Source organism: Chiloscyllium plagiosum, chromosome 9 (genome assembly GCF_004010195.1).
Source record: "Chiloscyllium plagiosum isolate BGI_BamShark_2017 chromosome 9, ASM401019v2, whole genome shotgun sequence".
NCBI classification, from domain to species: Eukaryota; Metazoa; Chordata; class Chondrichthyes; order Orectolobiformes; family Hemiscylliidae; genus Chiloscyllium; species Chiloscyllium plagiosum.
In genome coordinates, this window is record NC_057718.1 from 104,387,819 (window position 1) to 104,411,768 (window position 23,950).

At 45.2% G+C, this 23,950-nt stretch overlaps 1 protein-coding gene across 1 annotated transcript in view; it reads right to left on the reverse strand.

Moving 5' to 3' along the window:
* Positions 1-1,665: 1,665 nt before the first annotated feature.
* The window catches only part of LOC122553123 (sprouty-related, EVH1 domain-containing protein 2-like), a 75,642-nt gene continuing 53,357 nt past the window's right edge, over positions 1,666-23,950 (reverse strand). The window contains exons 6-7 of the mRNA XM_043696677.1: positions 10,394-10,543; positions 1,666-5,179 (exon numbers count right to left, since the gene is read on the reverse strand). Of these exons, the coding sequence (XP_043552612.1) occupies positions 4,520-5,179; positions 10,394-10,543 (810 nt within the window). The 3' untranslated portion in view covers positions 1,666-4,519. The remainder of the gene's footprint in view (positions 5,180-10,393; positions 10,544-23,950) is intronic.

A 23,950-nucleotide genomic window follows, 5' to 3' on the forward strand; every position in this document is an offset into this window, starting at 1 on the left:
TGAATTAAACTTCATCTGCCACTTCTCAGCCCATTGGCCCATCTGGTCCAGATCCTGTTGTAGTCTGAAATAACCATCTTCGCTGTCCACTACACCTCCAATTTTGGTGTCATCTGCAAACTTACTAACTGTACCTTTTATGCTCACATCCAAATCATTTATGTAAATGACAAAAAGTAGAGGGCCCACCACTGATCCTTGTGGCACTCCTCTGGTCACAGGCCTCCAGTCTGAAAAACAGCCCTCCACCACTGCCCTCTGTCTTCTACCTTTGAGCCAGTTCTGTATCCAAATGGCTAGTTCTCCCTGTATTCCATGAGATCTAACCTTGCTAATCAGTCTCCCATGGGGAACCTTGTCGAATGCCTTACTGAAGTCCATATAGATCACATCTATTGCTCTGCCCTCATCAATCTTCTTTGTTACTTCTTCAAAAAACTAACAGGAACCAGCAGGAGGAAGAGCTGAAAATTGACACTAAGGTGCTCCTCAATGACTGAACTATTTCTCACTTCCACTTCTTCACCATCTGAGAAGATCCCTTAGAAATTCTCCAGAGAAGGCCTGACCCATGTCCACCACCTTCCCGAAGCACACAGGAACCAGGGGATGGCCTTGGCTAGCGACACGCACAGCCCAGAGCCACAGCAAGGACACGTACAAAATGTTCACCACCTAAAACAAAACAAAGAGGAAAGAACATTCCAAAAACAGTCAAAACGTTTACACCAATTTTTGAGAAACAGCTTTAGTCATTTGGCAGCATCAAGAATCCTGAAGAAGGGCTTATGCCCGAAACGTCGATTCTCCTGTTCCCTGGATGCTGCCTGACCTGCTGCGCTTTTCCAGCAACACATTTTCAGCTCTGATCTCCAGCATCTGCAGTCCTCACTTTCTCCTCAATGGAGAGAAACCAGAGTTAATATTTCAGCTCGGTGACTCTTCCTCAGAGCGAGGTAATGAGTGTGCTCTGAGGAAGGGTAACCAGACCCAAAGCATTAACTCTGATTTCTCTCCATCGATGCTGCCAGACCTCAGCCTTTCCAGCAGTTTCTAGTTTTGGTTTCTAACTTAAGCTTCCGCAATGCTTAGTTTTTATTTTTAGTCATTTGATTCTTTCAATTTAAGAAAAGATGTATATTTTCCGATCAAATGCAACAAAACAAGGTGTGGTATTACAAAAGGCAAGACTTGCTTGCTTAAAAGAACTACTGACCGCCCTCGGTTTTTACTTGTGGCATTCGGGAGGAGGTCTGGCTTGTTTGTAAGCTGTCAGAGCATTGATTAGGAAGTCTCTCAGTCAATCTGTTCAGTGGCTGTTACACATCCCTAAAGCAGGAGGGATGAGGGGTGGGCCATTTGGGAAGAATGATCGAGGGGAAGGAGAAGGGTAAGTGTTTTGGGCTTTACAGAAATAGTGGTCAGGGGGAGTAGCCAAGCACTCATCAAGCCCAATGGTCACAACTCTGCCATTGTTAGAGTCCACAAAAGCAGGGGTTCCCAAAGGTACACACCACGCTGATGACTGCCTTTCCAAAGCTCATGGCTCCGCTGTTCTGACAGTGACGCAGCACAAAATATAATAGGCTCCAGCTCACAACCACACATTAACCCATCGTTAGGACGTGCTGTTGAACAAGTTTCCCAACTCACCATCCACAACAATTTTAACATCAAAGTTCCTTTCATTTTATTGTCATCTGATCTGCCAAGGTACATAGTTAAGATACGACATGGAAGTAGCAGAATTATGTACTGGTCAGGCCATTCTTTTGTACTTTTGATAATGATGTATTTGTATTTACATAGTATTGGAAAGCAAGGATTACATCATACACATTAGAAACAATAAAAAAAATAGAAGAACTAAAATGTACATCATACACTTGATATATTTTCTTTACACAGAGGTAAAAATGCTTATTGTAAAAAAAACTAATAATTGATACAAGAGTTTGTTTTAGTTACAGAAGAGACAATAGTGCAGGCACTTTCTTTTCATCCATTAAGGTGTGCAATGGCTGAAGACTGTGCACCAACAGCTTTTGGTTAACTTTCTTCCCACAGATACAAAAATAAATTTGATTTGTCTCCCCGTCCACCTCAGACTACTGTCTTGTACTGTTCAGAGCCAAATCGAAGGCTCAACACCAGAGCAGGTAAACTATTTACAAGAGAATTGCCTTGGATGCGGCTCCCTGTTAACTGATTACCTTATTTTACAGATTTGCAGTATTTTTGGCAAGAACTGCCTATATATATATATATAAATGAAGGTGAAAGTGGACAATATGGGGAGCCTTGGTGGAAACAGATTCCAAGGTACCTTAACCAGTGAACTGCCGGGTTACTGCAGGATCTCGGAAAGGATTAGTGTCAATTTAAGCTTGTGTTTGTGCTTTGTGTTCCAATGTAGTCAAGACTTCACAGTGATCTCAAGAGAAGTAAAATCACAATTTGAAAACCTGTGTGCAGACAATGCTGAACGAATGCTGCATTTGGAAATATTTCCACTAGAGAATTCAGCTCAATGTTGTAATGCTTTTTACACTGCGATACTGGTGGATTATTGTCCAGTTAATTTAATACACTTCACTTGTATCACGCATTGATATCCAACAGCAGTCCTGCCAAATGGTAATTAGCAGTAAGCTTCATAACTTGCCTTTCTTCCCGAGGAAGTATTTTGTCTGTGCTTTGGAGGCCTCCAAATTTAAATAGAAAATGCAACAACTCAAGTAGTGGGAAAAATGCACTGAGTAACGCCGCTATGAAATGGGGGGGGGGGGGAGGGAGGTTTCAGCTCGCTGAAAAATCCCCAACGTGCAGCTCCTGCAGCTTATCGGAAAGGAAGTGAACTGATGCTATGGTGCAGCAGAGGAAAGTGGGGGTGGGGGTGAAGGATGTGGAACGCACTGGCAATTAACTTTGCAGAGGGACAGTACGGAAGCGATGTCAGCTCCAGCAGACCAATTCCTGAAAGCTGCCTTCAGATAACGGATTGGATTGTACAACGCTGCAAGGCTAAAACAAAATCTGCCGCTTCCAAATAAATTTTACAAATTGGCTACTCCCTGTGCTGTGGTATAAAAATATTTTTTCAAAGCTTAAGCTTTCTATTGGAAGGTTTTGCTCACTCCCCTTAATGACCTGAGCTATTACGATTTGGAAGGAAAATGTCTTTCCCTCTGCCATCTCTAGCCAGCGTAACCACATGACACACCAGGTAAGGCACCGAGTATTCCTATCTTCTAGGACACTTGGTGTTTTTGTTCTGTTTGTTTAGAAAGAAAAGTAACTTGGACCAGCCAGGAGTCACCTCCCCCACCCCCCCCCCCCCCACCCCACACCCCCTCCCAAATTTTGCAAAATGACCTGAATTTGGAGGCTGTATCTTGTGCACAGCTCTCACACAGTGCACTTGACCCCTTTGATATCCCTGATCCATTCCATCTCTGAAGCTGAACCCATTCCCTGCAAAAGGCAAACTGGGCCTACGGACACAGACCACCAGACACCAGAATGGAAGCAGCTCATTTTATCCCCAGGTTGTTTGTAGTGATCTCACACTGTGCTCCCTCTCCTTGCAGATGGTGATGTTGCTGTGTAAATACAGAACAAGCAATTTGGAGTTTAGTTAGATAGTGTAATCTGACAAACTTTAGTGTGTCGAGAACTGTTTTTGTGTTAAAAATGAGAACTTGCATCAAGGATCCCAAATAAATAAAAAAAAACTTAAATTAAAATCCATAATTTTACATTAAAACCAATTTAAACGTTCGCTACTGTAGGACTGATGCTTAAAACAATGTGGGGCAATCTTTTAAGGCTGGGTAACTGTATGAAATCCGAGGCGAAGTTTCATTATTTTATAACTTTGTTCAGGATGACAATGCCCACAGTTGGCCATGAAGCAGTGTTTGTTGAAATACTGAGGTGCATTTAACAAACAGCATTATTTTGGCTTCATACAGTAACAGCAGCATGGTGCTGTGGTATATGTTTACTAGTACAGCTCCTTAAACAAGGTCATCGAGGGTTCCTGACTCCAGGTTAAGTGTCTCAGGTGATTAAGCAGGAACCATTCAGCCCAATTTCCTCAGTGAGTGCTGCATTCAGTCGGCAGGTTCAGACAATTACACTGTAGCCAGTGATATCCCTACCCACCTCCTCTCCAGTCTCCTTGAAAACATGATTCAGTCTCAATCTCTTACATTTTTCAAAAAATTATAAACATGAGACATTCTGTTGATATATATAATATATATATAATATATATAATATATATATACACGCACATATATATTCATTTGTAGAAAAGTCAGTTATTACAGTCAGCTCCATGTAATGTTTGCAGAATAGAGACAGCCTCAGTGTTTCTCGATGTTACAGGATTCAGTTTATTGGGGGAGTCACATTCCTCAGACTGCTGTCGCCGATGGTAACTGAATTGAGAACGTTTCAGAATTAAATGTGCTTCCTAAACTAACGGCGGCTTGAATGCAAGACACAGTCCGAGTCAGCCAACTGCTTTGTGTTTCCCACCACAACATCTACAGGTCACGCCACACCTGTAACATGCGCGAAGGGGTAGGTAACAGCACATACAGGGAGCAAGGAAGGATAAGGCTATCAACGCCAGCCAACGAAGGCAGAACTTCTCATCGTTCGTGTCACAAGAACAAGGGTCTGAGTAGTCTCCTTCGGGGTCTGACATGCAGTGGTACAGCAGACTGTCTGCACACCACATACAGCTGACCCGCCGGATACAGGCACGAATGGGATCTGGAGCATCCTGGCACTGACCCCGCCCATTCTCCTCATGGTTAAACATGTCCCTGCAGTAAACACACCGCGACCGTTCACCATCGTCTATCCTTCTCCGGAATTTTGATTTCGATGGCATGGGCTGAGCCTTCACCACGCTACTTTTCAAATCTTTGCAAAGCCCAAAATCGGAATTTTTTACATAAGGGTAATTGTAGTTGTGTTTCGAAGCATCACTTTTGTCAAAATGCACATAGGAGTCCATCTCAGCGTGCTCAGTGTATTTTGGACGGACCGCTGCATATCTGTAGTCCTCATATCTCTCTCTTAACCAGGTTTTCTCCCGAGGATTAATCCGGACAATCTCCTCCTCATCGTCTCGAAAACTAACATGACGTTGTTTTGGTACAGACTGAAATATTAAACAAACACATTAATAGTTTTATTCTGCATGTTGTCGTGAAATGTTTTAAAATGTATACCACAGGATCGTGTAGTTTCCAACAAAACATTAGGAACATTCAGCAAGTTAGAATGAACACTCTCTCCCACTAAGTGGTCTTTCTGATGATCATCTACAAACTATTGATTGGGCACTGCCTCTCTAATGGAAACATCATTCGATAAAACATTACCAAGTCCATGTTTTGAAGGTCAAATGGCAAAACTGAAACTGACAAAGTCCCATAACACACACCTTCCCCGTACAAAACACGTTTTCATTGCGTGATGTTGTATCTTTGAGTGGGTCACATTTAAGCAAAGTTAAAATTGAAACTTCCCACTTGTTCAAAAAAGTGTCAAAAATTCAAAATTAATCCCTTTTTAATAGACTACTGAGAGATTAGGATATACAGTATCACATTTCAGGTTAATAGGTCAGTCAATTTTCTCGGAACATGCATTTCATGTGTCTCAGACTCAGCTGTTTACAGCGCTGGTTGAAGGAGCCCATTCAGCCCAGTGTGGCCGTGTTGGTTAACAAAGATCTGACTGCACTAATCCAATTTTCCAGCTTTTAGCCCATAGCCCTGAAGTCAATGGAACAGGAAGTGAATATCTAAATCCTGCTTAAATGTTACAAGAGTTTCTGACTCAACCTGCCCCTCAGGCAGTCATTTCCAGTCCCCTATACCACTCTCTGGGTGAAAACATTTTTGTCCAAATCTCATCTCAACCTTAATCTCCGTCCTCAGTTATTGATCCCTCTGCTAATGAAAAACCTGCCTTCCTATTGACCCTATCTATTGTTACCCATAATCTTACACACCTCTATCAGGTCCCCTCCTCATCTTCACTACTCCAAGTAAAATAACCCCAGTCTATCCAATCCTTCCTTATAGCTCAGACCCTTATATCCTGGTAAATCTCCTCACTTCTCTCTAGTACAATCACTTCCGTCTTATGAGGATGTGACCAGATCGACACACGGTATTCCAGTTGAGCCTAAAATCAGTGTTTTATACAGTTTCAGCATAATCTCCCTGCTCCTGTATTCCACAGCTCAGCTAATCGAGCCAAGTTTGCCATCTGCCTTCTTCACCACCTGCCCTTTTACCTTCAGGGATCTGTGGATATAGATACCCAGCTCCCTCTGATCTTCAGGATTTCCCAGGCTCCTGCCATTCAGAGTGTAAATCCTTGCTTTGTTAGCCCTTCCCAAGGGTAATCCCTCTCACTTTTCCTGGTTGAATTCCATTTGCCCCTCTCCTGCCCAGCTGACCAGTCCATTGATATCCTCCGGTAGTTTACAGCTACCCTCCTCAATATTTACCCCCCACCAATTATCGTGTCATCTGTGAATTTCTCAATCATATCCCTTACCTTTCTGTCCATATTGTTAATGTACACCAAGAGCCCTGAGGCCTGTGGAACGCCCACTGGAAACAGAATTCCCATTACAGAATCACCCCCCTACCACCACCCTCTGCTTCCTGCCTCTCGGCTAATTTTGGGTCCAATGTGCCACTTTTCCTTAGATTCCGTGGGCTCTTACTTTCTTCATCCGTCTGCCATGAGGGAGCTTATCAAAAGCCTTTCTTAAGTCCTTGTTGACCACCCTCATCAACACCCTGGGTAGCTCCTCAAAAACCTCAATCAGATTTGTCAGATGTGACCTTCCCTTAGCAAAGCCTTCCTGACTATCCCTGATTAATCCATGTCTCTCCAAGTGCAGAAATATTCTGTCCATCAGAATTCCAATAAGTCCCCCCCACCCCCCGAAGTGAGACTGACCAGCCTGGACACTGACTGTTACTGAACAGAAATGACAGTCACATTCAACCATTTGGCAATTCTAAAGGAAACTGGCTGTGGGTGCTTACTGACAGAGGTCAAATACCTTCCCAAATTAAAAAAAAAACAAATTCTATGGAATTAGAGAAGATAAGAGCAGGAGTAGGCTACTGGACCCTTCCAGCATACGCTGCCATTGAATATGATCATGGCTGATCAAGCTCAGTGGAGAAAGTGAGGTCTGCAGATGCTGGAGATCAGAGATGGAAATGTGTTGCTGGAAAAGCGCAGCAGGTCAGGCAGCATCTAGGGAACAGGAGAATCGACGTTTCGGGCATTAGCCCAGATTCCTGAAGAAGGGCTAATGCCCGAAACGTCGATTCTCCTGTTCCCTAGATGCTGCCTGACCTGTTGCACTTTTCCAGCAACACATTTCCATCTCTGATCAAGCTCAGTCCCCTAATCCGGTTCTCCTTCCCCATATCCCTTGATTCTTTTAGCCACAAGAGCTATATTTACCTCAAATGTTTTCTGTGACAGTGAATTCTTTAGGCTCACACTCTCTGGGTGAAGGAATCTCTCCTCCCTGCAATCTGGAAATGTTTACCTCTTTTCCTTAAACTCTGACCCCTGGTTCTGGGCTGTCCCACCATCAGGAACATCTTTCCTGCATCTACCCTGTCTAGTCCTGTTGGAGTTATAAAGATTTCTATGGGATTCCCCCCCCCCTCCTCATTCTTCTAAACGCCTGCAAATATAATCCTGACCGATTCAACCTCTCCTCATTCGTCAGCCCTACCATCCCAGGAATCAATCTGGTTAACCTTACTCCCTCTGCAGCAACATCATCCTTCCTCAGGTAAAGAGACCAAAACTGCACAATATTCCAGGTGTGGCCTCCCCTGTATCTTCCCCGTATAATTGCAGGAGCCTCACTCACTCGTTCTCTCAGACAGATTTCTCAGAGGGATTCTAAGTGTCTAGATAAGCAAGTTAATTTGTTTCTGTGAGGAGTAATACTTTGCAAATAAACCTGAAAGATTTGTTTAAAGTGAAATCTACGAAAACACTAACAAAAATCTAGAATGAAAAGGAATGCAGGATGGCCACTGATTGGTTATAGAATAATCAGGAGCTGAAATTCCTCCCAATTCTTCTACACTGTGATAAAAAAAATGTAATATTTATCATCGTTATATCTGAAATCTGGATGTTTAAAAAAACGGGGTGACAGATTGATGGGGTTTTTTAGTGAAATAAAAAACTATATCCTGGAAGTGACCTTAATTCAGCATTTGAGAGCGAGCAGGGGGCTACAGACCCCTGCGGTGTTAACGGAAAGATGCTTATCCTGTTGATTTTATGACAGGTAGAGGTAGTATATTTAAGGCCACTTTTCAGTTCAGTTCGGAAGAATCTGAAATTGAGTTCAGAAGCAGGTGTTGGATAATCTCCCAGATGGAGCTTGGGCAGTCACTTCAATAGAACCGACCAGGCCAGGGGAGGAGATGAAATTCATGAGTTATTAGAACATCAGAAGTTTAGGCTCTCGGATTTGTGATGAGTTCATGACGGTACAAACTGTCTCCACAAACCTTGAGAAAAAACTGTAAGGAATCAGTTACATAAAGTGCTATGTTAGGGGTTGTAACTTCTCTGAACTTAAGTCTCCTACAGGCAGTGTTGGAAAACAGGTTGAAACTTTGGTTTGATGCTTGCGTTAAAGTTTTTCTAACAAATACATATGGCTTATTTATTTTGTGTAAGAAACTTATGTCTTGTTGTTTAAGAACATCTACAGCCTCATGGCAATATGTTTCAGAGATTAACCACTAACGAAAAACATTTTAAACATATCATCCATCAAGCCAGGTTTCTGGAATTGGATTGGTCCACTGTTACCATCAGCTGGGATTGTAACAACATGGAATGAGATACATTCTGTACAAAAACAATCCCAACATCACCCATGAGGCAGCTGAAGACACGCCAATGCTTTACTCACTCAGTCTGCTCTGGGATTACACTGCAACAAGTAAAGCTCTGTGTATCAAATGCTTAGTAACGGATGCTAGCTAAAGTCAGCTTGGAATAGCTTGCAAATCACACTGCATCCCAAAATCCTTCAACCACCTGGGAGATTATTGCCCGGAAAAGCTGAACTCTGCTTCTCCCTAGTTTGGCAGGCCTTGGAGATCATAGTCCACAGGAAATGGGGTGGTTCGAACGTTTAGTATTTTTAATTCAAAGGAAACCAAGTTTGTTTGTTGTTGTCCTGGAACAAGATTTGACACAAAAGGTTCATGGATAGGAAAGGTGTAGAGGGATATGGGCCAAATGCAGGCAAATGGGACTAGTCTAATTTAGGATACCTGGTCGGCATGGCCGAGTTGGGGGGAAAGGGCCTGTTTCCATGCTGTATAACATCCCAAGAATCTTGCAAGACAGTGGGAGGTGCTTAGCCCCATTAGTCAGTGAAAGGTCCTTTTAAAACTATTCAGTTAATCCCAATCCCACACTCTGCCAAATTACAACATCGATTACATTTCCAAAGTACGTCACTTATGTTAAACCGCTTTGAAATGCCCGAAGTTGTGAGAAGTGCTCTATAAATGCAAGTCTCTCTCACTCTCTCACACATACACACCCCTCCAGATTTATCTGGTTCAGGTATTTCCCCGACCCCCTTTTGAAATTTCCATTTTCTGTGCTCCTTCAGGCAGCAGTGGGTCCCATATCACAACAATCCATTGAAGACAAACCAATTCTCAGCTCCCCTGCATCGGCATAGAGCTCTCAAAAACCAGAGCCATCCAAACTATGAAACAGAAGCCAATTTGGAAAGGAACATGACACTGAGCTGTGATACAAAATCACATGGAACAATTCTCAGTCCTTTTCCCCAGTCTGACAAACTACCCACGTCTAAAGAGCTGTTCCTGAATATCTGAATGCCCAGAAACTGATGGTGAAAGTTCACTCACTGCTGCTTAGCCATCACACTGGGGGGGGGGGGGAAGAAGAATAGCTTTGGAACAATACAGTAATTCTTGATTATAAATCACTGAGAACAAAGTCAAAGAAAATTAGAAGCACAAACCAAGCTGGCAGGTGGTAGGAATGGAGAGGGTGTCTCTCAGAATAAATATGATTGAATTGTGGCACATTCTACATCTGACACCATTTAAAATGCTCTTCACAAACTCGGTCTCTCAGCTGAGTCCCTCCCTATCTAACCTTTAAAGACAGTTAAATATTTGTTATATTAAAACATCGTTGTGTGATGCATTTTGCTGGGATCTTTCCCCCCTAATGTTCTCAGGTAGAGGAGAGCTCACTATCTGGTGCTGCTAAACAGACCCGGGTAAGGACCGAGACTATTGTTTCTCACCTGCTCCAGGCGACAGTGGTCAGGACTGTAGTGATCATGGGCATACCCCAAGGTACAGAGCATGTGCTGAGGGTCACTGACTGTTGGATTGAGTGCTCGGACTGCCTGCTCCTTCCTGTTCGATGAGTTTGATGAGCTGTCTGTGGCTGCCTACAGAGAGAGAGAGAGATCAAGGACAGAACTGGTCAGCACAGAGAGAAAGTCAGCCAGCAGTTCAGTCAGTAACTCAGTCATAACTCATGTCAGCCCCACAACAAATACCTCCAAATGGATTCAGATGTGATACATTATGGAATACATTATGCGATATTTCACAACTGGTTATTGTGTTCAAACCCACATTAGGATGCTGAGTCATATTCCTAAAGATATACCACAGAGTTTAACGGAAGGTTGGAAGTGTATCAGGCGATTCCTAATTTATTTAACTCTTTAATCTCCAGAATAACAACCACTCAACCCCACCAACCACAATCCCCTGGAAAACACCTTTCATTTTCACAGAGTTTAGAATCAACACATCAATTGTGTCCAAATTGTGTCATGAGTTAGCCTTTGGAATGGGGAACTGGAGAATAATGAAATCTCTCAGCTCTAACACTGAGTTGAAGCATGGGCTTGAAGGGAGTTTTATAACTCTGATTAAATACAGGGAACTGCGGCTTGAAGCAGACTCGGTACAGAGGGACCCTCTCTCTGTCTCTCTCTGGACAGCTCCAAGCCAAACCTCAATCTCCCTAAACCACTTAATCATAAATCAGATCAATGTCCACTGGCTGTTTTCATCAATGACTGCATGGTCTACATAGAAATGGGTTTGTTATATTCCAGGAAAAATATTTTGTGAAAACGCTCCCACACAATCAGAGAATTCCTCCTGTTCAGCAGTGCCCTTGCAGAGGAAATGGAGCCCATCCTCAGGTTGATGCTCTCAGCACGTCACCCACCCACATAGCCTCACCCTGTCTCTCACCCCCACCCTTCCTTTCTCACCAATCCCTCCCACACAGCATGACCCATCCCCACACTCACACCCTCCCTCTGTCACCAGAGTTCCTGGACTCCTAGTAGAGGTTCAGACACATTTCTCTAATGGTCGGTCGGGTCTCTCTGCCTCTCTCCCAGCCGACAACATCGCAATGATACGTGGCCCTGAGGAAGGGGATTGGTTGACCATAAACTGACAGATCACCAGAAACGATAAAACCACGCTCCACATGGTTCCTTTTTCTAGTTGTGAGCCGGCAGAACGGCTTTTATTGGATAGTGAAAAATAAAAACACACAAAAGACAAGCTGGAACAACTGGTAACCAGCAATGGGAATGCAGTTTAGAAAAAACAAGCAGGATGTGAATACTTTCCAGTAATCTATAATTACAGTTACCTGGGTAACCAACCCTGGCAAGGGTGGGGTGGGGGAGGGGGCAATGCTAAATTGAGTTTACACACCCAGTGAGTGGGTGGGGGGGTGGGAATGTGCACAGCCTCTGTACGGGAGGAAAGGGGAGAGGAAGTCAGAGTGAGTAAATCACACTCTCCCTCATGCCCCACGTTGACAAAGAGAAGCAGCTGTAGATAGACAGTCAGTCAGTCAGCTGGTTAACACACAGTCTGCCTGGAACAGCACAGAAGGCCATTCTGATCCACTGTATTTCTGAATGGGGCCTGGAGTCACACTGTGCCTAGGGGTGACCTGTCCCACACTGGTTAGTGACTGAACCTGCTGCAGTCCCCTCATAGCACTCAGCCCCGAGACTGACTACAAGCTTCACAGGAGATTATATCGAGTGATCGCCCAATGGCAGGACCTGTCACTGAGGAATTGAGTGATCTTCCAATCACTGGGGCCTGTCATTGGGGTGTATGAGGGTGGCACTGTGTTGCCGTGGTGACGGTATAGCTCCATGTTGCCCTCTGAAGAGGGGTGACCGAAGCGGTGCCCTCAACGACCCAGTGAAGCTGACCTGGTTGCCTAACATCGCCATGGATACAGCAGCAGGCGGTACAGGCGGAAGGTTGAGGCAGGGTGGGGGTCCTCAGGAATTTCAATGCGAGTGCTTTAATGCAGACCAGCCCCAGGGCTGAGGGCAGACCACCCAGGTCATGGAGTCTGTCCCCCTCCCCCTGGTGTGCACGCTGTCAGGGATCCCAGTTGCTGTGATCACTCAGAATTGCCATCTCAATGAGAGCAGCATGGACACTCAGACTCCAGGGGTTTTAAGCACAGCAGAGTTACAATCTGCCAATAGCTACATGAGTTGGCCAAGTCACAGGAAGCTCTCCTTATGGGAATACTGAGAGCTCCCCCCACACCACCCCCAACCCCGCTATGTGGGGAAGCATGCCCCAAAGACTCATGGCTCTCAGAATTCATTCTTCACATCTTCATCGTAAACAGGAAACCCCTTTTATTTGTTTTAAACTGCCCACTAGTTCTGGTCTCTCCCACAAGGAGGGATGCCTGAAGTAGGAGGGGGGCAGGGCTGATCGCGTAAGATCAGCGATGGAAATAAGACATCTGAACTATAAAAGGAAATACTGGCCACAGCCCCACGCCTTTTCACAGAGTTCCATTTAAACCAGCCTCTTATGTAACAGAGCTTTATAAATGCCACAGTCATTACAAATGGGAACAAAGTTTTTGTGGTGTGTGTGGCAGTGGTCTGGTGAGACTAATTTTTTCTCTGTAGTTCCATCTGCTTTCAATCGTGCCACCTCAGTGCTGTATGAAACGTTGTGTATGGAGACAACATGTCCTAACATGTGTTTCACCAACACTGGAGAAATAAAACTGGCTTACTCCCCTTGTGGTCAGGATCTGATAGTCAATTCAGAGAAAGCAATCCTTAAATAGGATATCACACATCCTGATGCCAGCCGCTAAAGGCCTGTGCAGTAATTCACTCTAAAATGCTTCAGAATAATTCATGTGAGCTTTGCTGGGGGAGAAAAAGGCCACATTTTGTCAAAGCTTTTCATCTTGCATGCATCAGGACATATCACAAGAACACTCATTCAAGGGAAACACCAATTTATACTGCATGAAGGCAGAACACTGACAGATTGCAGAGACATTGGCAATGTACAACCACATAAATACATTTAACAAATTTGATCAGTCACTGACAATAGTTTTAATACAAGTTCAGATTTTGTTTACATAATATATAGGAATCCTGATTTGATAGTTCCATTCCTGAAAAGTAAACAACATGAAAATTTATTGAAATCAAAAGCTTTACTAAATCAATGCATGCAGAGGGGAAAGGACAATTAAACTGGCAACTTCTCCTCTACTTTCGGCTGCCTGCCTGTAGTATCATCTGGCCTTGCACCGTGTTGAGGGACAGATGGCAAATAGCCTCCTGAGGTTCTTGGATCGAGGATTACCGACAGAAGGAATAACCAACACCGAGTCCAATATCTGAGAGATACAGGATTGGATCACACTGAGGGGGTTCCAGCTGTTGGCAAATGATTATTGCCCAACCCAGAGTCCGCAAATGGCTAAGGTAGCAGATCCATCTGCAACTTGCTCAAAAAAAACAGATCAATATTTACAAATAAAAGTCCTTCATGGGATGTGAGGGCCAGTGGTAAGACCACCATCACTAACTGCCCTTGAATGGAGGAGTTGCCTAGTCAACATCATCAAATCTAGAGTCACATGTAGACCAGACTGGGTAAGGACAGCAGATTTCCTTCTCTGAAGAACATCAATGTTCCAGATGGGATTTTACAACAATTGATGGTAGTTTTACTGGCCGTCATTAGAGACAAGTTTTCAATTCCATTTTTAAAAAAGTGATGAGTTAATTGAATGTGAAAGTTGTGGGTGGGTTTGAACACGTTCCGAGAGCTAGATCTCTCCATTACTTGTCCAATGACATCTCTTGGGGAGTGCGGGGATCTCAAGGCAGTGAATCTGTGGATTGGTTTCTGAAGATTTCAATCAATAAAATAGATCTCGGTAACCAAACCCTGGCATCACCTCCAAGGCCATCAGCATCATTAACTCATTGGTCAGTGATCACTTCCAGTGCATTGCAGGGGAGGTCAGGCAGCATCCAGGGAACAGGAGAATCGACGTTTCGGGCATAAGCCCTTCTTCAGGAATCAAGCTTCTTCGGGCTTATGCCCGAAACGTCGATTCTCCTGTTCCCTGGATGCTGCCTGACCTGCTGCGCTTTTCCAGCAACACATTTTCAGCTCTGATCTCCAGCATCTGCAGCCCTCACTTTCTCCCCATTGCAGGGGAGGCCTATTACAACAAGCGCAGCGCGCTACCAGCTCCCAGGAACTTCAGACTGACCGTGCCCATCGTTGCTGCCCGGGAAGTGACCAAGCATGGTGTGTTGGCGGGGGGGAGCGGTGGGTTAACTGTGGCCATTGGGGGAAGGCAAACAATGTTTGATTTAAAAAGGGACATGAAATCAGAACAAAGGCAACCAGGTTCTTTCAGTAACAGGTAAAGAGTGAGCTTACTGCTAATCAAGCGAAGATATTATGGTTAGTAAAAGATTTAAGCATTGAATATGTACAACAATTGTTTTCAAATACACACACACACACTCACACACACACACACTCACTCACTCACAAAGCCTGGAGTGTTTTAAAAAGTACTCTGGTCAAGGAATGGCCCATTTCAAATAAAATTAATTATTCACAGACTACCCCAAATACTGGCAGCTGGCCAAAGGCATTGTGCTTACGAGCTGTTGGCACTGGAGAGCCTTCCGGATCAGTTAAAGCTGGCGGAATTCGCATTTCGGGACACAGTGGTGTAGGCTCCAAATGTTCCTTTAGGAAGCCTTCACTTGACCAAGTCTTTAAAGTAAAAGGCCACACTTCCCAAAGCAAGCTAGCTCAGACTCTGTTCAAATCCAATAACTTTATTACACTTGCAGACTGGATTGGGACATCTCCTGGACAGATCTGGAGATTCAGTGATTCCAGTAAAGTGTTATTTGCAAATGCAACAGGTTCTGCTCCCCCTCCCCAGTGCAACCGGTCTCCTTTGCTTTATGTTTGCAAAGTGGTTTTTCAAAGAGCTCAGCCAACATTCTCCAAACTAAAATCCCAGTTAACACATCTTCATAATTAAAGTCAATAAATACAAGTTATTTGCATGATTTTAAGACAGTATTTACAAGTCATTTTTCTACAAAGACTGGAGTAGAAGCTAATTTCTAGGACAGGGACAGATTCTGTTGCATGACAACAAAACTTAACCTTTGAATCTGATAAATGATCCCCAGATTTCCAACGAGTTAACTATACATGCATTGATATTTCTTCCTTTCTGGCTTGGGATGTTTAAAAATGTCTACTTCTGGATAAATATTTAGCTGAGCAACAGACTGGTGATTTAAAAGATCCCCTCATTATGTGACTATTTACAGGTTACAGGCAGCTGATGTGGGGTGCTGGGGCCTGAGGAAGCCTCATGATTTATCTCATCCACAAAAATAATACGCCTGGCACAGCCTCTTTCAAACTCCCCCCTAAATTCATGAAGGAACAGGAGTAAGCCCCCACTTTCTAGTGAGGCATTGAGAATCCAGAGAGCAGATAGACGAGGTCCAGTGAAGATTCCAGTGGTAAACACTGACAGTGGGGGTGTTCGTTAAAAGGCTCTGTACATACACACCCACATGGCACAACCAAAATGCTGATGGTTAGGCTTTGTATCCTGTGGATTCTAGCGGAAATGAAAGGTGATCTCTGAAATCCTCCAAATTTTGTACAGTGCAGATGCATGCCCCTGGCTGGGCATGAACAGAGTCTCCACCCAGGGGACAGAGAGTCAGAATAAGAGAGAAGCCATTTCACGCTCAGATACGGAAACAGCTCTTCACGTGGAGCGGGGAGTGTCTTTGGAATTCTCTGCCTCGGAGGACTGTGGAAGCTCACTCATTGAGTAATTTCAAGATAGAGATCGACTCGATACTAATGACATTAAGGGATATGGAGATAGAGGGGAAAATGATGTTGAAGTAGATGATGAACTATGAGCTAGAACGGTGCAGTTGGCTCAGGGGGCTGAATGGCCTTCTCCTACTCCCATGTCAGACTTAAATCCAGTTCACTCAAAGCCCATCTTCATCGATCTTGGAGAAAAAGTCTGAGGCAAGGTGATGCCCTGGAATATTGCTTTGTGACAGGGGATGCCAAGAGGACGATGCACGGAGTTCAAGGTACCAAAGATAAAAGTTGAGTCAGAAGCACGTCGACATGATTCCAGGATTGCAGGTTAATCAAACTCTGAGCAGTGTAGGCTGAGCAGTCCCCACCCAGTCTACTGACATACCACAACACGGTGCAGATTTCACCAGAGCCAACTGCATAGGCAAGGTTCACAGCCACACGTCAGGAGTCCATTCGTGCTGTACCTGTACAGAGCCAGATCCCACAGCTAAACTGTGACAAGGCAATCCTCTGAACACAGTCTGTTGCAGGGACTACATTAGGCCGAAAATTTACTATCGATGGAATTAATCAAAGTGAAGACATGGGAAAGAGAGTTGGATTGTTTTCTGAGGGTCCTCAGGTGTGGGCATCATTGACAAAGACAACCTTTGGTGCCTTCAGGTGTTGCCAATGAGTTCCACTTGAATTACTCCAGCAACTAAATACATTGCAATGGTCTGCTAGGCCACTTGAGGGCAGTAGAAAGTCAAGCAGAATAGTCTGGGACTGGAATTGGCGCAGGCCAGACCGGATCAGGACAGCAGACTTCCTTCCCTGAAGGACGTTATTGAATAAAGAGAGCTTATTTTAGTGATAATCCATCAGCTTCCTGTTCACATTCACTGGAGCCAGCTGTTTAGGACAGCATTAAAATTAAATGACGCTGACCTGAAGTTATAAAGAGCTGTAGATTGTCAAGTGACACAAGGCCCAAGAGTTGAGGCCCTCTACTTGCACCTTTGAACAGCAAGGCCTAAGCAAAGAAGCTGTTAACGTTTGCCAACAGTTACCCTCATCACTTCCCAAATTTCACCTCAAAGCAAGGAACAAAGTCAGAGCAGTAAAGGATAGAGTTGGAAGGTTTGAGATTAAAACCTGGGTAGAATACAATAGTCAGACAGCACAGAAACAGGCCCTTCAGCTCACCATGTCAATACCAACCAACAAACAGCAAACAACACTATTCCCACTTACCTATCCTCAGCCCATAGCCTACTGTGCCCTGGCATTTTAAGGGCAAATTCAGCTGCTCCTTAAATGGTGTGAGAGTACCTGGCCCCACCACCCTTTCAGGCAGCACCTACCATCCTCTGGGTGAAAAAAAACTTCTCCTCAGATCCCTCTAAACCATTTACCCCTCACCTTAAACTTCTGCCTCTCTGGTCTTAGATACATCTGCCATGAGGAAAAGATTCTCATGATCTATTTTGTCTGTGACTCTCTCAGGATTTTGTACATCAGATCCCCATGACCCCCCCCCCNACCTCCTTTGGTTGATGCGCCAAGATTTCTTTTCTCATTCTGCCCCCTTCCCAGAGCCTGAAATATGCTCCAAGTTGAATCACTGCAAGAGGTTAACAGTTATCTGTGGGGAAATGAGCTGACGATGGAACTGGAGCAGGAGATAAGGCTAGTCAAGACAGGAACCCAACCAGGAAAGTCTGCAGTTTTAGTGAAATCCAAGACCAGGGAGAGACTTGGAACAAATGGCATGTTCAGATAGCACAAGGAAGCCAGGCTCCAGAGCAGCCCAGTCCAGATGAACAAGGCTATGCAGCCAGGAGATGGATAGCGTTTAGGAATCATTGATAAAACCTCAATCTCACAGCCTGCGGATTCTGAAACTGTCAAGAGACAATCACAGCAAGCCACCTACACACCAACTCGGCAATGACGGGGCTCAACAATGCAGGACCCTGAAAATTAGCTTCAATTGAGTGCATCGGGAAGATGGGTCAATAGAGTGATCATGGTGGCATACAGCATGCTTTCCTTCTTCATACGGGGTACTGGGTACAAGAGTTGGCAGGTCATGTTACAGCTGTATAGGACTTTGGTTCAGCCACATTTGGAATACTGTGTACAGTTCTGGTCGCCACATTACCAAAAGGACATGGATGCTTCTGAGGGGGTGCAGAGGGTGTTCACCAGGATGTTGCCTGGTATGGAGGGTGCTAGCTATGAAGAAGTTGAGTGCATTAGGATCATTTTCATTAGAAAGATGGAGGTTGATGGGGGACCTGATTGAGGCCTACAAAATCATGAGGGGTACAGACAGGGTGGATAGCAAGAAGCTTTTTCCCCAGAATGGGGGACTCAATTACTAGGGGTCATGAGTTTGAGGCAAGAGGGGAAAGGTTTAGGGGAGATACGTGTGGAAAGACCTTTATGCAGAAGTTGGTGGTGCCTGGAATGTGTTGCCAGTGGAGGTGGGCGCAATGGTGTCATTTAAGATGTATCCAGACAGATACTGAATAGGCAGGGAGCAGAGGGATACAGACCCTTAGAAAATAGGCGACAGGTTTAGATAGAGGATCTCGATCGGTACAGGCTTGGAGGGCCGAAGGGCATGTTCCTGTGCTATAATTTTCTTTGTTCTTTATGGGAGAGACATATTAACAAAACAAAACCTTGCAAGAACAAGAGGTGGTGGTGGGTGGCAATGAAACACACAAGGGTTGGAACTGCGCTTAACTCCAATACAAAACAAAAACAGACATTGAAGACACAACACAGAAAATGATTCATGGGTTCATTGGACCAGTAATGGAGGCGCCTGAGGCTAACGCTGTGAGGACATGGCTTCAAAATGTCACCAGGGCAGCCAGTGGAAGTTACATTCTATCAATCTAGCATTGACAGTTAGTCTGTCTCAGTGACCATGACCATGAAACTATCACCGATTACAACCAGAATGTCTCGCCATCAAAAATGATTCATTGATTTGCTTCCCTAAATGATATCAACCTACCTTATCTGGTCTTGTCTACATGTGACTGCAGACCCACAGCAACGCGGTTGACTCTTAACTATCCTCTGAAATGGCCGAGCAGTTCAAGGGCAATTAGGGATGGTGCAGAAAGAAATCAATATAACTAGAGCAGGTTGGTCCATCAGATCCCAGGAGTATCTCCCCAGGTTGGTCCATCAGATCCCAGGATTATATCCCCAGGTCGGTCCATCAGATCCCAGGAATATCTCCCCAGGTCAGTCCATCAGATCCCAGGAGTATCTCCCTAGGTCAGTCCATCAGATCCCAGGAGTATATCCCCAGGTCAGTCCATCAGATCCCAGGAGTATATCCCCAGGTTGGTCCATCAGGTCCCAGGAATATCTCCCCAGGTCAGTCCATCAGGTCCCAGGAATATCTCCCCAGGTCAGTCCATCAGATCCCAGGAGTATCTCCCCAGGTTGGTCCATCAGGTCCCAGGAATATCTCCCCAGGTCAGTCCATCAGATCCCAGGAATATCTCCCCAGGTCAGTCCATCAGATCCCAGGAGTATCTCCCCAGGTTGGTCCATCAGATCCCAGGATTATATCCCCAGGTCGGTCCATCAGATCCCAGGAATATCTCCCCAGGTCGGTCCGTCAGATCCCAGGATTATATCCCCAGGTCGGTCCGTCAGATCCCCAGGAATATCAAGTTCATTTTTGTGATTAAAGAGGAAAGAAAATCACTTCACAGCTCAAAGCCAAGTGTTGTCTGACAACAGGGTCGAGAACACAAAAGATTACACAGGCCCCAGGGAACAGAACAAACCAATCAAACCGATGACAAGAACAGAGGAGGGGGAGACTGAACAGCGAAGATCCCAGTTGGCTGGACTGGGTGACTATTGAAGAAACCAAAACCAAAACCAAAACCAAACCAAACTTGGCACAACTCTTCATTCTGAATTAGCTACTGCTTCACAGAGTTCAAACAACACCAATCCCTAACACAGACCAGGCTGAGGTCATCGACAAGTGGAGTTGGAAATAACAGGTGCTGGTCCACTCAGAGTAAAACCAGACACAATTCAGACAGCAGGACTCCGAGAGACAGATTAATTTTTAATGTCGGGGCTTGGGTATCAACTGTCGTAATGACCGAAGGTTTGACTGCTGGAATAACTGACTGACAAATTCAAACAATCCTTGCCTAGGAAAGGACAGGTTCAGGTGGTAGACCCTGCTTACAGATGGACTGAACTCCGAGAGGAGATGCAGGGGACCCAGTGAAATCAGTCACTCACATCGCAGGAGAATGGCTCCTGTTTGAGAACAGGTCACATGAACCAGTATCCGAGTACTAATGGACCCTGTTGGATTGGGAACATATTCCTGTAGGGTGGATCAACCATCAGCTGAGCTCACAACCTGGGAATGGCCAGGAAGTATTGGTCATTCCACCGATATAGCGCTGTCCAAACACTCCTCTTTGCTCACCTCCACCCCAACCCCCACCCCCCCAAACCCCTGCTGTGACCCTATCCCGGTACCTGCTGGGAAGTTTGTTGGGGTGGGGGTGGGGGGAAAAGAGAAGAGGAGAGACAGAGAGCAAGAAGGTGCCTGAGAGGGTTGGGGGTTTTTGGAGAGGGAGTGGGGGTGGAGTTGGTTGCTAAGAGACCAGCCACTGAGGATGAGACTCTTGAATTCTTGGAGTGTTTTAGTAAGTTTTTGGTAAGGCCAGGGTTCAGGCTGGATGTTCAGGCCATGATTCACACAAGGACATGTTGCTGGGGAGAGAGAAATGGAAACGGTGTCAGAGACCAGGCACTCATACCCTGGGGTTTCTACATAACACACGTACCCATCCTCAGGCGCTCTGTACCTTGCGCTGGCTGGAGGATGGGAAGTGGATTGACAAGAATAACACCCACATGAACTGTTCGAAAGTTAACACTCACTCCAGGCACCCCCTTCCAAATAATAATGTTGCTCAGCCTGCAGATATTACCCAGCTTTAGTGATTTGTACCGTGCTGCACAATGTCAGTGTCAGAGATAAATGTCTGCCACTAACTCAGTGTATTTGTAGCACTATTTACACACTGTTACACTGAGAGGGAGGAGGTGGGGACTGCTGCTGTGCTTTTTAATCAGTAAGGATGATGTTTAATGGTGATGATTAAAGGATGGTCAGGAAGGACACTAACCACATGTCACACCGAGGAGAGTGAGGACTGCAGATGTTGGAGATCAGAGTTGAGTGTGCGCTGCTGGAAAAGCACAGCAGGTCAGGCAGCATCCGAGGGGCAGGAGAGTCAACATTTCAGGCCGGAGCTCTTCTCCTGCTTCTCAGATACTGCTCGACCCGCTGCGCTTTTCCAGCAACACACTCTCAACATGTCACACCAAGCCAGCCAGCTGTCCCCTCTCTGCCAGAGGACCCTCACTAATATGACAGCCTCACTCCCCCGTCACTTAACAACAGATTTATCGCAGTTCGTACAGACCTGCACCCCTCCAGTGACACTCCTGAGCCTACCACAGGTAAAGACCAGGAAGAAGCACATTATCATGGAATGTCACACTCCACATGCGTATTTAAGAAAGTTGCATTTAAATAGCACCTCCCACAAATACTGAATGCACCAAAGTGCTTTGCAATCAGTTTGCAGACAGCAAACTGGAGCAACATGATAACCATCAGCTGATCGCGACTTGGTTATGTTGATCGAGGGATAATGGATCCCAGGATCCTCCTGGGCTCCACTTCAAAGTGAGACCATGGAATCGCTACATCCCGTGTGGGTAAGCAGACGGGATGTTGGATCAACATCTCATCTGAAAGGTGGGCCCTCTGGCAGTACTGCACAGGGATGGTCAGTGTGGTCAGGAGGGCTCACCACTCTGATCTGGCGCGTGGACCATTGGATGGATCACAGTACAGGCCGTTCAGTTGGAGCCATCTTCCACACACTCGGAACAAAGATGCTTTAATCCAAAACAGCTTCAGGTTTAGAGTCATAGAGATGTACAGCATGGAAACAGACCCTTCGGTCCAACCTGTCCATGCCGACCAGATATCCCAACCCAATCTAGTCCCACCTGCCAGCACCTGGCACATATCCCTGCAAACCCTTCCTATTCATATACCCATCCAAATGCCTCTTAAATGTTGCAGTTGTACCAGCCTCCACCACTTCCTCTGGCAGCTCACCCTCTGCGTGAAAAAGCTGCCCCTTGGGTCCCTTATATAAGACCATAAGACATACGAGCGGAAGTAAGGCCATTCGGCCCATCGAGTCCACTCCGCCATTCAATCATGGCTGATGGGCATTTCAACTCCACTTACCTGCATTCTCCCTGTAGCCCTTAATTCCTTGTGACATCAAGAATTTATCAATCTCTGCCTTGAAGACATTTAGCGCCCCGGCCTCCACTGCACTCTGCGGCAATGAATTCCACAGGCCCACCACTCTCTGGCTGAAGAAATGTCTCTGCATTTCTGTTCTGAATTTACCCCCTATCTTTCCCTTCTCACCCTAAACCTATGCTTTCTGGGAGGACACATTTTAAATTGTGGTTTTGTTCGACAGGGAAAGGAGAGACAGGTTGATTCAGAATCCTGAAACAATGAAGATACCTCATGTTGAAGTAGACGACTGGGAGGTTCCTCTACGCACCCCCCAACCTGCCCCCATGCAAATAATCTGTACAAAATTAAAAGGGCTTTGATGACAGAATGAGACTTTTAAGTTTAGGTTAAAATCTGGTTAGAATTTTTAGGGTATTCTGAGCAGATTTGAAAAACTAGGCCACATCTGTAAAGTGTTAGGAGCATGTCAGAACATTCAAAACTGGCTCCAAGCAGTTAGTGAGGACCAATGTTCACAACAGGCTATTGGATCAACTTTAAATCAGACGGAATATCTACAGAGTTTTATAACAACACAGCCACAAGAGTACGTGCAACGTGATTGATTTGTTTTATCTTTATTGATATGCAGACTGGGGAGACAGTGGTGTAGTGGTAATGTCACTGGACTAGCAATGCAGAGGCCTGGACTAACATTCTGGGGAACATGGGTTCAAATCCCACCACAACTGCTGGTGGAATTTAAAAATCCAGAATTAAAATGGAATTGACAAAGTCTTGATAAGGATGACATAAACCATTTTCAATTCTAATAAAATCCCGTCTAACATTCACTAACATTCTTACTTGGTCTGGGGGAAAGCTGCCGAATGGGCCGGTGCTGGGGAAGATAAAAACAAGGACAGCAGATGCTGGAAACCAGAGTCTAGATTAGAGTGGTGCTGGAAAAACACAGCAGTTCAGGCAGCATCCAAGAGGCAGTAAAATCGATGTTCCAGGCAAAAGCCCTTCATTAGGAATAAAGGCAGAGAGCCTGAAGGGTGGAGAGATAAGCTAGAGGAGGGTGGGGGTGGGGAGAAAGTAGCATAGAGTACAATGTGGGGGAGGGGATGAAGGTGATAGGTCAGGGAGGAGAGGGTGGAGTGAATAGGTGGAAAAGAAGATAGGCAGGTAGGACAAGTCATGGGGACAGTGCTGAGCTGGAAGTTTGGAACTAGGGTGAGGTTGGGGAAGGGGAAATGAGGAAACTGTTGAAGTCCACATTGATGCCCTGGGGTTG